Below are 17,617 nucleotides of genomic sequence, written 5' to 3'. Positions count from 1 at the left end.
GTGTTTGCAAACATATAGCGCACCGTGTCAAAACAATAGCCCCTGTGGTGCAGGCGGCCGAGCTCCAATAGCCCCCTCTGGCACCGTGCATGGGCGGCTGCCCCTCACCTGCGAGCTACCTTACTGGGGGGGGCCTCCTCAATGTAACTTACAGGGGTCCCTCTCAAGTTTCATTATGCCACTGATAGCACCTCTGTAATCCTAAGAGGGTATGTTGTCATTGGCATGAGGACTGCTGATTGTTTTCCATGTGCAAGTCCCCGAGGCATCATCAGGTAGACCAAGACACGGAAAACCAGTTACTGTTGCAATGGCATGGCAGGCAGTTATTAGGGCATGGCAGTTATTATCACTATATGATTCAGTGACAGATGAGTTGTCAGGTCGAAGGTACCCACTGGAAGAGACGGCTAAGGTTCCCTCTACATCATGAAATGGAACCACAAGTTTGGTTGACCGATCATCCATTGCTTTTTGGCAGATTCCTTGCACCTGCCAACCCCTAACCTGCCAGGTCCTTCACATTATGTGGTAGTATCTCATTCCAAAGAAGGCAACAGCACTACACACCTCAGTACAAAAATTACAGGTTTTGACCAGTACAGAGGAGATGGCCTAACGGCTAGGGCGGTCTACCTCGAACCTGGGGAACTGGGTTTGAGTCTCTGCAATGACGCTAAACATCATGTGATTCTGGGCAAATCACTTAATCTCCCCGTGCCTAACAAATATTAATGTGTCCTCATGTAATGCAACTGGGGCTATGTAAAGCACTCAGATACCAGATTCGGGTCAAGTTCGCGCTATATAGAACTCTGTAAAAAAACAAAAAAACAGTAAAATGATTGTGCTGTTACAGTGTTACGCATTAACATTTGTGATCTAAAAACGTTCAATCTAGGCGTACTACTGCACTTTCTGAAAGCTGCCACCGTGCTGAAATCACCTGAACACTACCAAAGCACTTTGAGACCTCACATAGAGGTAGTATTGCGCTGTAGAAATGCTGCAATACAATGCAATACAACCTTCTGACTCTATTCCATTCTACTTTCAGGGTGTAGCTTAACTCTGCTAATGCAGTCTGTTCAACAAAAGGGCTTGACCCAGAGCTGCCACCCATATGGTTGTAGTTCAAGATGTTGGGGGCATATGTATCAAAATCCGTTATTGTGATTCTCAAATAGCGATTTTTTTAGAATCGCTATTTGAGAATCGCAAAATGAGATGTATTTAAAAAATCACAAATATTTTGCGATTTCTTAGTATTCCTTATTTGCGATTAGCAAATTGTGAAATCGCAATTAAGGAATACCTTCCCATTCATTCCTATGGGCCAGGAGGCCAAAGGGAATGAATGGGAAGTAATTCTCAATTTGCGATTCGCAATTAGAGAATCGCAATTTGAGAATAATTTCAAGCGTGCAAGGGTGTCATAGGGACATCCTGATGCACCCATGAAATGAGTATGTGTGCGCATATGGTGTACATACATGCCCTAAGGGCATGTATGTGCGCCACATGGCACTTTGAAAAATGTCAAAAACTGCACTTTTCAAAGAAATTGCAAATTACTACCAACTTGAAGTTGGTGGTAATTTGCAATTTCTTAAGGAGAAATCGCACAACTTGGGTGCTTGTTACATAGCATTTAAGGAATCGCAATTTGCGATTCCTTAAATGCTTACGCAAAATTAAGGAATCGCAAAATTAGCGATTCCTTAATAATGCGATACGAAAAAGGCTCATACATCGCGTTTTGCGATTTTGTATTCGCAAATGCTGTTTTTTTTGCGATTCGCAGCGTTTGCGAATACAAAATCGTTTGATACATATGCCCCTTTGTTCTTTATGAGGTGTGTAGTGTAATTTCTCCTATAACTGGTAATGCACATGTAGAATGTGAGTGCATCACCAGAACTCCGTGATTGGGAAATCTGTGGCTTTATGCAGAGAGGCTTGCTGGCTGTTGGCATCTCCTTCTGTGGGTGCTAATAAATGTATGCTTAAGCCTCCTACCTTTATTGTTTCTTTCGTTATAATATTGAGTGAAGAAAGCACCCACCCAAGTACCCTGCGTGCAAAAGAAGCGAATTTCAACATCGCGTGTTAAGGGAAGTGCAGCCACAACTTTTCAAGCATTGTGGATGGCAGAGTTACGCTTGTCTAGCTAATCGCGATTGTGTTTGGAGAGCTTAAAGGGTTTGGCAAAGTGTTGTAGACAGCCGTATAACCCTACCTGTATTATCCCTGTTTATTTTTTGTTGTTATCAACGTCACATGGAACCGACATAGTTTGAATGTGTAGAGACGCGAGGAGCGCAAGGAAACTTGTCAGCGCGAGGAGATTCATTCAACGTCTCGCACTTCTCCAGGCAAATCACGGCATGATGTGGCACATCATCTGACTCTCGTCGCATCTACGTCACTAATTGGAAAACAACTAGTGTGCAACGCTGTGAACACTTGCAGGAAGACGAGACCTGTGCTTTTCCGACGTGCTAAGTATTGTTTTGGACTCATTAACCACAAATTCAGGTACAATTTTTATTTAAATTTTTCAAGAACTATTGTTTTTTCTTTAATCGAAAAAAAAGAAAAGTGAGGATTTAACCATTTTCAAGACTTTTTGCAAATATAGGGCCCCAATGTAGGTGGCAAATACCGGTCGGAAACGGCTGAATTAGGCCGTTTCCGAACGGTATTTGGCATCTTGAGATGTAGGGGGCCAGATTTTACAGATTCTGTACATTTACCGAATCAGTAAATTTACAGAATCTGTAAATTACCGAATCGGTATTTTTACCGATTCGGTACCTTCCAGATGTAGGTGGGACTCTTCTGAGTCCCACAGGCCTTTAGGAGTGTGGAAAAGTAAATTTTGCCATGTTCTGTGTCCCTACGCCTCATCCATCATATGTTATGTGTGCATGACCAATATGCATATGTTATTCCCCATGTCCGATTAATGACGCAATTACAGTTGTGTCCACCTCTGATATGTCATTTTCCAGTCCTCGTGAATACTACGAATATTAGGCCTATGTAAAGTTATGGTGCCACGTTTCTCAGTGTGCACGTTATTCCATTATAAAGTCCCCGTTTCCAGGCCTCAACAGGGCCCGGACCACAGATTCAGCTCCTGTTTCCTGAAAGCCTCGCTGAGGAGCGATACAGCCCCCACCTGTATCCTCGACCCTTCACTTACTTCCTGCCTCGCAGTGCTCGGTGCAGCTTGGCTCTGCCTCTGAGTCTGCCAAGAGTATGTTATGATTCCAGCTATCAGTTCAGTCCTCCTCTTCTGCATTCCAAAGCTACTGAACTGCATCAATAGTTTCCGTCATTGTCTAGCCTTCTCGTCTCCACGTTAGAGAAATACTGTATTAATGGTCATTTAATATTCTTCATCACGCACTACATGTAGAATAATGCATGGTCCAGTCTTAGAGTCGAGTTAGCTTTTCCCCTCATGACTTCTAGTTTATATCAACATGTTCCCTAAACATCAGATACCAGATAGGGTTTAGGTACATGTCGCTCCGACCCTCCAGACTCTAGTCTCTGCTCCTAGCACAGAGTTCGTAGCCCCCAGCTTCTCCTAGTAACACGTCATTGCCCGTTTTCGCGCACCATTAGGTTAGAGGTCCCGGCTCCTTAGGTAGCCCCCTCCAATGTTTCCGCCCCATTCATGACATATTCTGTTACGTTTGCATCACATGTCTATGTATACTCCCAGTTACACCTCTTTTTACTGTTATCTTTCGCGACTGCTACGCGTCACGCCTTCTGCTCCACCCACTGTTACGCCTACTGCAATGTAATGCTATGTGTTTGCGCTATGTATATAAGTCAATGTATTATTATTAAAAATCAGCGCGCTCATCCCAGACCCAGCCCCAGCAGCTGCTGGGCCTCTTTTCCCCTGCTGGGCCCCAGTTACCTCTGTTCCTATGCAGGTTGTCCTGATCCTGTCCTTATGCTGTAATAAACCTGCAGAAACTCCTACTACCTCGAATCTTGACTCTTATTTTATTGAGCTATCTGTTATTCATTCATTCATCCAAAAATAGATCCGGTATTATTTATTTATATACCACATAATGGCGCCCGAATAGGGACTTGCCCTTTCCCCACGCGTCGGTGAAGCCACGCCGACCCCCTGACCCTCTGCAGCCGTGACGGAACCATACCGGCCACGTGCAGATATTTCTGCTTCAAGTATCCCTCAGGCCCACGGAGGAGACGGAGGAGGCGGTCCAGCATCCAAACGAGACGGTGGAGGAACGCGGCGAGTCCCGACCAGAGCCCAAGCCGAGAGTCCAAGGTCCGAGGTATCCGGAGGCCCACCCGTAACTGAAGTCCGAAGTTCGTCGTCGTAGCAGTCCAGTCCCGTCCGAGGCCTTCCGTTCCGTGCTGCCCGGTGAGTACCATTGCTGGGGTAGTATCTAGACAGGACCAATCTAAATTGACTCCTGGTCCGTGGGTTGGTGGTGCCCAGACTCACAAACGAAGTGTTCACCTAGGTGGATACGGGTCTTGATGCGTCCCTTTGTGGGACCGGTATGTTCCGTACTGTTACAGCAGTGCATCCAGTATCTCTAGTCTGTTCCGTTCTCGAGAAAATCTGTTCTGTTTCTGTTTTCAGTATTTTCAGGTAATATTCTGTTCGAACTGTTATGTTATGATACTGTTTAATGTAATTCCAATGTCGTGGTATGCCTGAATTGTTTTCCCAATTGTTATTGTTCTTCGTGTATTGTATTGTGTTCCGATTCAAGTTTACAATGCCGCTCTTTTCAAGATTACGTCAGTTAAAAACTAGAAAGGGTCTATTAGAGGAAGCAGTTCCTGTCCCACCTAGGGACAGTCCAGGTCATTTTATGTATCAGAAACATGGCATAAGCGCCATAATGTATCTAGATTTATGGGTAGAGTATACCAAACAGTTAGAAGAAAAGTATAGATGGCCCGTATCGGGTACATGGGATGCCGAATGTATCATGCGAGTAGAAGAAGCATTATGGAAAAAGAAAGCCAGACAGTCACAGAAAGATGCCATCGAGTTATGGCGTAAAGAAGCGCATAGAAGAACCGAAAAGGAAGTCAGGAAGTCAGAGTTAAGTAGAGAATCCCAGGAACGAGCCCAAGAAAGAGAATTAATCGAGATAGGTGAACAAGTCAAAGCCGAACAGTCAGACAGACAGAGGCATGCCCTAATTAAGGGTATGTATCCTCTCCTTGCCGAAGGTTTGCCAAAAGCGACCCCAGAGGCATCCAGTAATTTCCCGCCGCCATTAGTTCCGACCAAGCTACGTCACAAACAGACCGCAGCTGATATTTTTATTTCGTCCTACTTGGACGACACAGTCCCCGAATATGCAAATCCTGTTCGCGCTCCGCCAGTCCCTGTAAATCAGGCACTTCCCGCTCCTCCAGACACCGGAGTACCTGTTACGGTACCCCCGGTCCAGTCCGCCATACAAGTCCAGCCCACGTTACAATTACCGACTCTGCCAGGACGAAGAATGTCAGTCGACGATTCCAGTTTAGGGGCCGCGGGAGGAGGTCTCCCTCAAACCCCGCCGCCACACAAGCGTTTATCAGCACTCGAATTACATGCTCAAGCATCACAGCGTACTCCTAAAAGTAATAAGTCTGTCACAGAAATCAGACAAGCCCTTGGCGAATGTGTCTATGATCCAGTCCCAGGCGAGTATAATATGGTTTTATATTCCGTACGTGTAAGGAGAGTGACCGAGTATCTAGTCACCTTACCGAATATGAGAGAAGATCTAGACAGAATATATCGTTTCATCCGTACAGGGGATGATCCAGAAAGTATTGGCGAGATTATGTCTCAAAGGAAAGCCGAGATTCAGCTTATGATATTAAAAGTTCCTGATCAATTGTCTAATAAGAGAACAAGATTACCCGTCTAAAGATCCCGCCGAAATGAGAATCCTGACAAGGTGGAGTGATAATATAGCCGAGGGTAAGCACAAGACCGTCGGTGCCATGGAGAGTATGTACAAGAAAATTCGTAAAGAAATAATAAGGTTACACGAACAGCGTAAAGCAGCACAAGTAAGCGAGAAAGAAAGTATCTCTGATCCTGAAGAAGAGGACGAGAATCCCGCCAGAATAGCGTATGTAGGAAAATCTAGATTTCCAGATCACCATTTACGTCTAGAACACAAGTCTATTTTTCATCATCCAGCACCAGAACAAGGTTCCCTAGAACAAGTATTTCAAGTTACCGATCACATTCTGAAATCACGAGTCGGTTACAGTGAATTAAGTACTATGCATGAACAAGAACTAGCCCGATCAGCAGTCCGATGGATTACTGATTCTACCACTTTTCCAGACGAAATAGTGGCACAAATGTTTCTGAAACTGCCCCCAGCCGAGCAACGACTGGTGGGTATGTATATGATTCAGCACCTCATTACTCTGTATGAGGGTCAACATTCTGATCCAGGTCCGTTGCATGACATCCTGAACGAGTTACTCCAGTATAGATGGAGAGGTCTAGGTACCGATTTAATTAGTGTCATTCTAGAACAGCGTCACAAATATAGAACGTTTCTGAACCCGCATTTTGTTCATGTCTCACCCCCAGAAAGTAAACCATTCTACATAGACAGACAGAATCCGTTACGAGAAGTCCACCCAGTCCAAGGGGCGGGTGGCGTAATGCAACGAGTGTTTGTATACACTCCAATATCAAAGATGGAACTTCTTGAAATGAAGAAATTAATTCCCTGTCATGATAAAGATCCAGCAGGGTTCCATAGAGAACTAAAAGACATGCTCCGTATGGGAGAATACACTTACCCAGATATCATTAAAATGTTAAAGGTCCTGTTACCCGCAGGGGTGTATGAAAAGTTAAAAGAAAAAGAATGGGAGGTGGGAGAGAAAAAGATCGATTGGACAGCTCTAGAAGCTGAAGACAAGGCACGAGTACCAGGTACCGGTCTTGGAGATAAATGTAAAGAATTACCAGAATTACTGATTCAAGTTTTACCCAGATTATTGACAACGAGGAAGGAAGACTGGGATGCAATCTCAGCCTGTAAACAGAAACAAGATGAAGATATTAGTGATTTTTATTCTAGATTCGAGAAATGTTTCAGTATTAACAGTGGTCTCAAGACAAGTAGTGAGTCATACCCTCACCTTTTCGTTACCAAATTAGTCGAGAATTCAAGTCCACAAATTAAAAATCGAGTTTTGAAAGTCGAAAGCACCTGGCAAGCTAATACTCCGTCCCAGATGCTCCAGATGCTCCAGTACCACCAGAATAGAATCAGAGAAGAGCAAGAACACGAAAGAAAACGTATGAAAGACACGAAAATGAAAGTGCTAGTTGCACAATCTGTTCCTCAAGACAGTCAGAAGAGGGGTCCGAATCAAGCCAGTCATCCTGCAGCTCCCGTTAAAGGGAACTGCAATTATTGTAAACAGCCAGGTCATTTTATAAACGAGTGTGCAGTTCTGAAACATAACATAGCTACTGGTAAGACTAAAGAAAGACCACGTCCGCCTAGACAAGAACAAGTTTCACAGATTCCTCAGCCACAGAATGCACCACAGACAGTTACAGTACCGCAGCCTATTGCTGCAACACAGCACGTTACATCGCAGATGTACCAGTATGCACAGTCCGAGTATCCAGAGTACCAGTCATATTCATGAAACAGCCTAGAGAGGGAGGTAGGCTTGCCTCTCATCGAGATACCTGTAGATCAAGAAGGTCCCTATGTTCACAGTCAAGTATTAGGGAAAGACAGAAAGTTTTTGATTGATACAGGGGCAAGTAGGACCACAATTAGTCATGCCGAAGTTCCAGGGGCTCCGCTCTCAGGCTCAAGAAATGTTTCCCTTGGATTTTCAGGAAAGCCAATAGTTAATGAGATATCGAAGCCAGTTACTCTAGAAGTAGGTCCATTGTCCCGTACTACTGATCTGTTACTTACTAAGTCATGTCCAGAAAATCTATTAGGCATTAAGACACTGAAAGAATTAGGTGCAGTCATTTGCTGTTCCCCAGAGGGAATACGTCTGTTCCTACGTGACTTCAAGGGTCACTATGTATTACGAGATTTTGATTCAAGACTGTCTAAAGTTCCACAGCATCTATGGGCGCAAGGTCCAACTGATGAAGGTTACATGCAAATCACACCCCATCGTGTGACTCTCAAACCAGGTGTAGTGTTACCCCGAATCAGACAGTACAGATTGCCACCTGAGGCTGTAGCAGCCTTATCCAAAATTATTGACGAGCTCATGGCTCAAGAAGTAGTTGTAGAAACTGACTCCAATGTATGCAATTCTCCGATTATTCCAGTCATGAAACGTACTGATCCAAATGCACCCCCAGTATATCGATTAGTGATTGATTTACGAGAGCTTAACAAATGTATTATTCCTCAGTACCCAGTTGTCCCAGATATTTCTTCCCTGTTAACTGCTATTGATTCCGAAGCCATGTTTTTCACTGTCATAGACCTCAAGAATGCATTTTTTAGTGTTCCAATTCATCCAGACAGCCAGTTTCTTTTCGGATTTTGTTTAAATGGAAGGAGCTATATGTTTACACGCGCTCCTCAAGGTTTCACAGAAAGTCCTAGTATTTACAGTCAAGCACTCAAGAGACAACTAGACAACATTCACATGCCAACTGACACTGCCCTGCTCCAGTATGTCGATGATCTACTGATCACAGCCCGTTCTGAACGTGCTTGCGAGCGAGCATCACTTACAGTCCTGTATTTTCTAGCCGAGATGGGGCACAAGGTGTCACCTTCGAAGCTTCAATTCTGTGTCCAGCAAGTGGTATACTTAGGACACTTGCTGTCCAAGAGGGGTAGGCAGTTGACACCAGACCGTATCCAGTTAATAGCGAGTCTTCCCCAGCCCAGAACCCTGAAGGAGGTACGTGCCTTTATCGGCCTTACTTCTTATTGTAGACAATGGATTCCCCAGTATGCATTTCTAGCCAAGCCACTGATACAGTTAACAACACAGGAGGCAGCCGTATCGACTGTCCTCCCTTGGACATCTGAACATACACTTAGTTTCAACGAGTTAAAGAAAGCCCTATGTCAAGCTCCAGTTCTAGCTACACCGAACTACAGTAAGCCTTTTACACTTTTCGTTACTGAACGCGAAGGTACAGCATTATCTGTTCTTACACAAGATCAAGCAGGACAATACAAGCCCTGTGCTTATTTCTCGAGCACATTAGATCCAGTCGCCCAGGCGTTGCCTGCGTGCCTCAAGTCAGTTGCAGCCACAGCACTAGCTATCAGACAAAGTGATTCCATAGTTTTAGGGCATTCCCTGACAGTATATGTCCCACATTCAGTAGAAGTTCTTTTAAACCGAACACAAACACAGCACTTGACAATTGCACGTTTAACAGGTTATGAATTGACACTGTTCCAGCCACACATAGAAATTAGACGCTGCAACGTTCTGAATCCTGCTACACTGTTACCATCAGTTAGTTCAAATCCAGACCCACATGACTGTGTGGAAGTAGTCAACATTACGACAAAGCCAAGACAAGACCTGACAGACATTCCGTTACCAGATCCTGACCTGACACTTTATGTGGATGGTTCATGTATGAGAACTAGTACAGGAGAACTAGTCGCCGCGTATGCAGTGACTACTGACACCGAAGTTATTGAAACACACCGTATTGATACCCTGTCCGCTCAAGCAGCAGAGCTAGTCGCTCTGACACAAGCCTGTATACATGCCAAGAACCTGAAAGTTAATGTTTATACAGATTCACGTTACGCATTCGGAGTTGTACACGACTTCGGAGTGCTCTGGCAGGAGAGAGGTTTCATGACTTCTCATGGAACCAAGATTCAGCATGGTCTCCTTATTCAAGCCCTGTTAGATGCCATACATTTACCGACATCCATTGCTATCATGAAATGCAAAGCACATACGAAAGTTACTGACATTATTTCTCAAGGTAATGATCTAGCAGATCGCACAGCCAAGCTTACAGCACAGACTCCAGACATTCCAGTTAATCAGACACATACTCCAGATCTGACTACATGCATGACAGTTAAGGACCCTACACAAGATGTCATAGATATCCAGTTACATGCTACTCCCTCTGAAATCAAGAAATGGTCTGAACAAGGAGGGGTCCAGACAGATCAAGGATGGTTAACGAAGGGTAGAGCCACATGGTTTCTCCCCGACTCTATGGTTCAAGTCATTATCAATACCGCACATAGTCCAGCACATTTAGGAGAAAAAGCTATGTTAGATAGTATCCAGAACATTTGGTTCAATAAGCATTTACGAGCTGCAGCCAAGCAGAAAGTCCGTACCTGTATGATATGTTGTCAGTTTAATCCAGGTAAAAGTGTCCCGGTGGAACAAGGTGGTTTCCAGCCCCCTGACCACCCTTTTGAGGTCCTCCAGATGGATTATATTCAGATGGAGCGATGTCGAGGTTTCAAGTATGTCCTTGTAGTTGTATGCGCTTTGTCCAGGTGGACAGAAGCATATCCAGTCCCAGATTACACAGCCGCGACCACTGCCAAGCAGTTGGTTCGTGAATTCTTCCCTAGATATGGACTCCCTAGAGTCGTATATTCTGATAACGGCCAGCCATTCTCATCTGAACTGATGAAGCACGTTTCCCTTTTGTTAGGGTACCAGTGGAAGTTCCATTGTGTACGCCATCCTGAAGCAGCCGGTCTCGTAGAGAGACATAATCAGACCCTGAAAATCCGTATTGCAAAAGTTTGTAAGGAAAAAGGTGTGGACTGGCTAGTAGCTCTGCCAGTCGCTCTGTTTTATATGCGCATGGTCGCACATTCCAGATCAGGTCTGTCCCCGTATGAGGTCGTATTCGGCCGCCCCCCTAACATGTGGGGTACTCCTAGACCCCGAAGTATTACCGATGTTTCATGTAATATGCTGACAGATTACCTAGCTTCCTTGATGTCTGCCCTCAACTCATGTCGTTCACAGGTTGCTGCCGCATTTCCAGACAATACCGAGGTGGCACCGCACGAGATCGTTCCAGGCTCCTTGGTAATGATCAGAAATTTCGACAGATCAAGTCCGCTGGAACCACGTTGGAAAGAGCCACGTCAGGTCCTCTTGACCACCCGTACTGCCGTCAAGTTGGAAGGCAGGAAGGGGTGGGTCCATCTTTCTCATGTAAAACTTTTCAATGGATTGAAACCAGTCTCCAAGAACATTTCCAAGGATTCCCAAGATTCGAAAGACTGTCAAGACATTATTTTAAAGGACTGTCCCGCACAAGACATTATTACAACCCCTCCCTTGTTAGAGAAAACTCCGCAACAGGAGTATAAGTTAAAGCTCAGGTCTAGTAAAATAAGTCAGTCAGTTTGATTGTATAAGTCCTCCCCTAGGTGAAACGGTTAGACTGTTTCTGACATGTATAAAATAGACCCCCATAGTGAGAGAGTCAGTCAAAGTTCAATCAGATGTATCGTTTTTCTGAGTTTCGTATTATTCATCAGCATTATGATTTCCTGCACCAGCTATGCGTTCTATCTGTATTGTCCAGTTCCTCATGTAAATATGTCTGCTAATGCTACAGTAGAGCACACGTTTAGTGATCTGCCTCCTCACGAATATTCTTACCGCCTCGCTATGCGTAACAACACATTTATCCGTATGTTACATTACTCACACCAGACCAGCAATGCTACTAATTGTTGGGTGTGTGGTCGACTCCCCCCTTTTCAGACACCGAAAGGAGTTCTGCCACTGTTTCCTTATCCATTCTCACACAATGGTTCGTGTGGAGCATGGTCCACGTTAACGTCATCCTCAACAGATATGTCTTTTCTTAACAGTACATGTTTCCCAGACAAGCAAGGTTTCCCCCACAGAACAGGTTTAGATCTAGAAAATGAAGTATATAATTTAGGTAATTATTCGTCGAATTTCATGGTCCTGAATGTTCAGTCTGATACTACTCCAGACTTACCTGCTATTTCAGTATTACCAGTCAAAGGCGAATTATGTGTCCGTAGTTATGGTTCCATACATGTAGGTCATAGTGAATGTACTACTGTTATCCAGTATAGTGACAGTGGGAAATCTGTTTTCAAAGCTTCACGTCACTCTTATTTTATTTGTGGTCAGACCGCATATGTCCGTCTGCCCCTCGATTGGGAGGGAACCTGTTACATTGCCTTCCTACTGCCACCTGTTTTCCTAGCCCCATCTGATTATCACAGAAACACACATCTAGTACACATTAGACATAGAAGGGAGTCCCCAATTGTCGATTATACTGAAACTACTCTAGAACAGTATACAGATTTCAATAAAGGTTTCTTCTTCTTTGTAGGACCTGTCCAGAATAGTAAACTGATCCGTAGGTTAACAAGAACCCTTGAAGCTGTAGTAAATGAGACTGCCTCTGCTCTAGGTAACCTAACCGAAGAACAATCTGCTATGAGATTTGTCGTTTTGCAAAATCGTCTCGTCCTTGACGTCATACTGGCCGATAGGGGCGGGGCCTGTAGAGTCATCGGATCTAGTTGCTGCATTTTCATTCCAAATAACGCGCCGTCTGTTTATTCAGCTATAACCAGACTCCATAAAATTGCCCATCTGTTACACCAAGATCCAGGCACCTGGACATGGTCCGGTTGGTTCTGGAATATAATTTCCGCATGGGGATGGAAAGTCCTGTCCTTTTTGGGTATTGCAGTAGCGATCATATTTAGCTGCTGCCTCTGTATACAATGTGGCCCTGCGATTTGCGGCATTTGTGCTACCTCTTGTATTCCTAGTCCCAAGCCCCGTTCTAAATCCCGTTCCAGGATAATTCGAGACGAGCAAATGGTACTGTATGAAATGATAGACGGTATCATGAAAATTGATGTTTCCTGATGGAAACGTAGCGACAAGGAGGGAATGTGGAAAAGTAAATTTTGCCATGTTCTGTGTCCCTACGCCTCATCCATCATATGTTATGTGTGCATGACCAATATGCATATGTTATTCCCCATGTCCGATTAATGACGCAATTACAGTTGTGTCCACCTCTGATATGTCATTTTCCAGTCCTCGTGAATACTACGAATATTAGGCCTATGTAAAGTTATGGTGCCACGTTTCTCAGTGTGCACGTTATTCCATTATAAAGTCCCCGTTTCCAGGCCTCAACAGGGCCCGGACCACAGATTCAGCTCCTGTTTCCTGAAAGCCTCGCTGAGGAGCGATACAGCCCCCACCTGTATCCTCGACCCTTCACTTACTTCCTGCCTCGCAGTGCTCGGTGCAGCTTGGCTCTGCCTCTGAGTCTGCCAAGAGTATGTTATGATTCCAGCTATCAGTTCAGTCCTCCTCTTCTGCATTCCAAAGCTACTGAACTGCATCAATAGTTTCCGTCATTGTCTAGCCTTCTCGTCTCCACGTTAGAGAAATACTGTATTAATGGTCATTTAATATTCTTCATCACGCACTACATGTAGAATAATGCATGGTCCAGTCTTAGAGTCGAGTTAGCTTTTCCCCTCATGACTTCTAGTTTATATCAACATGTTCCCTAAACATCAGATACCAGATAGGGTTTAGGTACATGTCGCTCCGACCCTCCAGACTCTAGTCTCTGCTCCTAGCACAGAGTTCGTAGCCCCCAGCTTCTCCTAGTAACACGTCATTGCCCGTTTTCGCGCACCATTAGGTTAGAGGTCCCGGCTCCTTAGGTAGCCCCCTCCAATGTTTCCGCCCCATTCATGACATATTCTGTTACGTTTGCATCACATGTCTATGTATACTCCCAGTTACACCTCTTTTTACTGTTATCTTTCGCGACTGCTACGCGTCACGCCTTCTGCTCCACCCACTGTTACGCCTACTGCAATGTAATGCTATGTGTTTGCGCTATGTATATAAGTCAATGTATTATTATTAAAAATCAGCGCGCTCATCCCAGACCCAGCCCCAGCAGCTGCTGGGCCTCTTTTCCCCTGCTGGGCCCCAGTTACCTCTGTTCCTATGCAGGTTGTCCTGATCCTGTCCTTATGCTGTAATAAACCTGCAGAAACTCCTACTACCTCGAATCTTGACTCTTATTTTATTGAGCTATCTGTTATTCATTCATTCATCCAAAAATAGATCCGGTATTATTTATTTATATACCACAGGAGTCGGGATTTTACCACCCAATCCAATTGGGTGGTAAAATACCGAATCCAGGTGTGCATGCACATGTTTGCATGCACACCTGTGCCATATGATACATAGACATGCCCTTAGGGCATGTATGTGTGCCACATGGCACACAAGCCTGTATTTGGGGTGCTAGAGGGTGTCAAAGTGACACCCCCTGCACCCTTGCAGGAATCGGTAATTACCGAACCGGTAAATACCGATTCGGTATTCCCCATTTATTCCTATGGGCTTCAAGGCCCATAGGAATCAATGGGGGATACCGATTCGGTATTTACAGAATCGGTAAATACCGAATCCTACAGATTCGGTATTTACAGATTCTGAAATACCTACATCTCCACCCTCTAATTTACCACTTCTAAAATATCGAATCGGTATGATTCGGTATTTTAGAAGTGGTAAATTAGATTTACCTACATCGGGCCCCTAGTCTCCTCCTCATCATCCAGTACATTCAAGCAGAAGCTGACTCAAGTTTACATGAAGGAGCTCACTCAAGTTTGACAAGTTAACAAGAAATAATCCAGCTTCAGGATATTCTTATGTTAACTTGTTATTTTAACTTGTTATGTTAGATTATTACTTTCGATTATTTTGTTACATTTTTATTTTAATTCGTTCTGTATGTTTGATATTGCCTTTCAGCATGTCGACGGCCAGTGGAATGAGTCAACCGCCAAAATTTCTATCTGGACGTGTTGAACCAGTTCTCCCTTGGAAACAATGAAAACCTTTATTTGACTCATATCTTAAAGCCATGGGGGGTGAAAAGTTTTCTGCTGCAAGTAAACAAGCTGTTCTACTTCACAATCTCAGAATTGAAGGTAGAAATATTTATGACAGTCTAGATCCTATACCTATAGGGAGAAGTTTTGGGGAACCTGGTGACGTTTTCGAAATGAGTGTTCTGCTTCTACAAACCCATTTTGGGCCACGACTTAATATAGTGATGGAGAGACATACGTTTTTCATGCGGGCTCAGGCCAAAGGTGAAAAAGTTGGTAATTATGCGGCAGCCGTCAAGCCCTCAGCTCAAACATGTGAGGGAAAGAAACAGCAGGAAAAGTGTATGTTGCCAAGAGAGGTATTTGTAGGAAGGTGGAATCTGACTGCATGGTTGCCCCCAATTTTTTCCTGTTGTTTTGAAGGTTTTTGACTTAGTTTGGCTGGGCTCCTGCTATTCAGGGCCCCAGCCTATCTGCTTTCTCTTTTAAAATGATTCCATGTAACTTAGGTACACTCCAGTTTGGTTACTGGGGTACCCATATAAGTCCCTAGTATATGGTATCCTATATACCCAGGGCATAGTACCATAGAGGCCTACCAGGGGCTGACACATGTATTAAGCCACCCCTGGGCAGCCTTCCAAAATTACACCACAGGTCTGCTATAGCAGCCTGTGTAAGGTGGTGTATGCACCCTTTAGTTAGATATAGGTTCCCTATATCTACCTAATATCACTACACATATAAACCTATCAGTCACCCCTATGGCAGGCCTTATCAATCCTGAAGGCAGGGTGCTGGGTTTTGTGTAATAGGGGACATTTTGGAGAAGCGGAGTCTGAAAGAATGGCCCACTCCACTCCCCCAGAGAGCAAAGGGGTTGAGGAAAAGTCTTCCTCTCCACACTACAGGTAAGGGTCTGCTTCTTCAGGGAACTGATCCTACCCCCTTGTGAAGGAACTGCCCCAGAGGTTGTCAGGCCTGGCCTGGCAACACCTCTGATAGCAGGGAACCCTTCCAATGTGGTACCCAGTCTGGAGCAGGTAGCCTGCCCCTCTCTACCCTCCCTCAATCAGCCAGGGTTGCAGAGGTCAGGAAGGTTGGTAGACCCCACAGGGCCCATTGCCCAGAGGAACTCCCCCATCAGCAGATTAGGGGCAGTCAGTCTAGTAGTCCTAGCCAGGTGAAATTCCTCAACACACTGAGGGATTCCCCTTACCCTTGTGTAGGGACCTCCCCAGATGGACTCTGTGGGGCAAAGGCAAACCTGGGACCAAAAGGGCCCAAACCTACCATGTCCCTCCAGTGTTCCAGCCAAAGGGACCCAACCCCCAGCTGCAGGAAGGCAGAGGTTGACCCTTAGATCAAGATGCATCGCAGTCATGGAAAGTAAGGCCTACACGGTGAATAGTGATCTGAGGAAGCTGAGACCAACTTTATTAGGGCCTCACTTACCTACTCAGACACCTCACCAGCTTTGTACTTAACCAAAACACACCACAGGTAGTAATTCCCCATGGTGGAGACCCTCTCATTCCCTTAGGGTGAGGGATTGCTTAGTGGACCATAAGACAGGGGGTAACCACTTAGTCAATAAAGGCTCACCTGGACAAGGTTAGCCTCATCTCCTTTCAGTTATGTAGGCAGGTGGAATCTGACTGCATGGTTGCCTCCACTTTTTTCCTGGTGCTTTGATGGATTTTGACTTAGTTTGGCTGGGCTCCTGCATTTTAAGGCCCCAGCCTATCTGCTTTCTCTTTTAAAATGATTTCATATACTTTAGGTACACTCCAGTTTGGTTACTGGGGTACCCTTATAAGTCACTAGTATATGGTATCCTATATACCCAGGCATAGGTTTCCCAGAGGCCTACCAGGGGCGGAAGCATGTATTATGCCACCCCTGGGCAGCCTTCCAAAATGACAGCACAGGTCTGCTACAGCAGCCTGTGTAAGGTGGTATATGCACCCCTTACTTAGATATAGGTTCCCTAAATCTACCTTATATCACTACACATATCAACCTATCAGTCATCCCTATGGTAGGCCTTATCAATCCTGAAGGCAGGGTGCTGGGTCTTGTGTGAGAGGGTGCCCATGCATAAGCAGGGCCCCTCTGCAGCCTTCGGAATCTATTTTCCAGGGCTGTTCTGTGATGTAGCCAGACCATATACTCTTAGGTGCATTATAACCTTGCGGTAAATGCTAACTTTGGAATGGCTGAAAGAAAACATGTTGTGATTGGTGTCAAACACTTTGGAATCATACCCCCTCCCGCCAGTCCTGGCGGCGGGGGTATGATTCCACCCTCCTAGTAGGAGAAACATGACCACACCGGTACACCCGGTACCAGCTTAAAAGAACCCTGGCATCACAAAATGGATGATACAGCCACAGACACGAGTCTGGCCTCCTGCTGCTGGACGAAACTCCAGCAGGGGAGGCCTGGACAAAAGGTTTCCTGACACAGGGAGATGTCACCAACTCCCAGACAGGTTTTACTGTATTGGAGCTGGGTGGGTGCACTCCAAGAGTCCTTTGAAGTCAGCACTGGGGGCACGTTTGGTGTCCCTGTGCATAGCCCAGTTCAAACCGGTTGCAGGGGCTACCAGCCCCTGCTCTGGTGCAAAACTGGACAAAGGAAATGGGTGTAGCCACCCCTCTTTCCAGACCCTCCCATAG

At 45.1% G+C, this 17,617-nt stretch overlaps 1 protein-coding gene across 1 annotated transcript in view; it reads left to right on the top strand.

Moving 5' to 3' along the window:
- LOC144762942 (uncharacterized) overlaps nucleotides 1–17,617 on the top strand; it is a 315,799-nt gene that overhangs the window by 50,713 nt on the left and 247,469 nt on the right. Inside the window, exon 3 of the mRNA XM_078648242.1 lies at nucleotides 2,376–2,538. Coding sequence (XP_078504368.1) covers nucleotides 2,376–2,538 — 163 coding nt within the window. The remainder of the gene's footprint in view (nucleotides 1–2,375; nucleotides 2,539–17,617) is intronic.

The sequence above is a fragment of the Lissotriton helveticus genome, chromosome 6 (assembly GCF_964261635.1).
Source record: "Lissotriton helveticus chromosome 6, aLisHel1.1, whole genome shotgun sequence".
NCBI lineage: Eukaryota > Metazoa > Chordata > Amphibia > Caudata > Salamandridae > Lissotriton > Lissotriton helveticus.
This window is presented reverse-complemented; position numbering and strand designations above follow the sequence as displayed.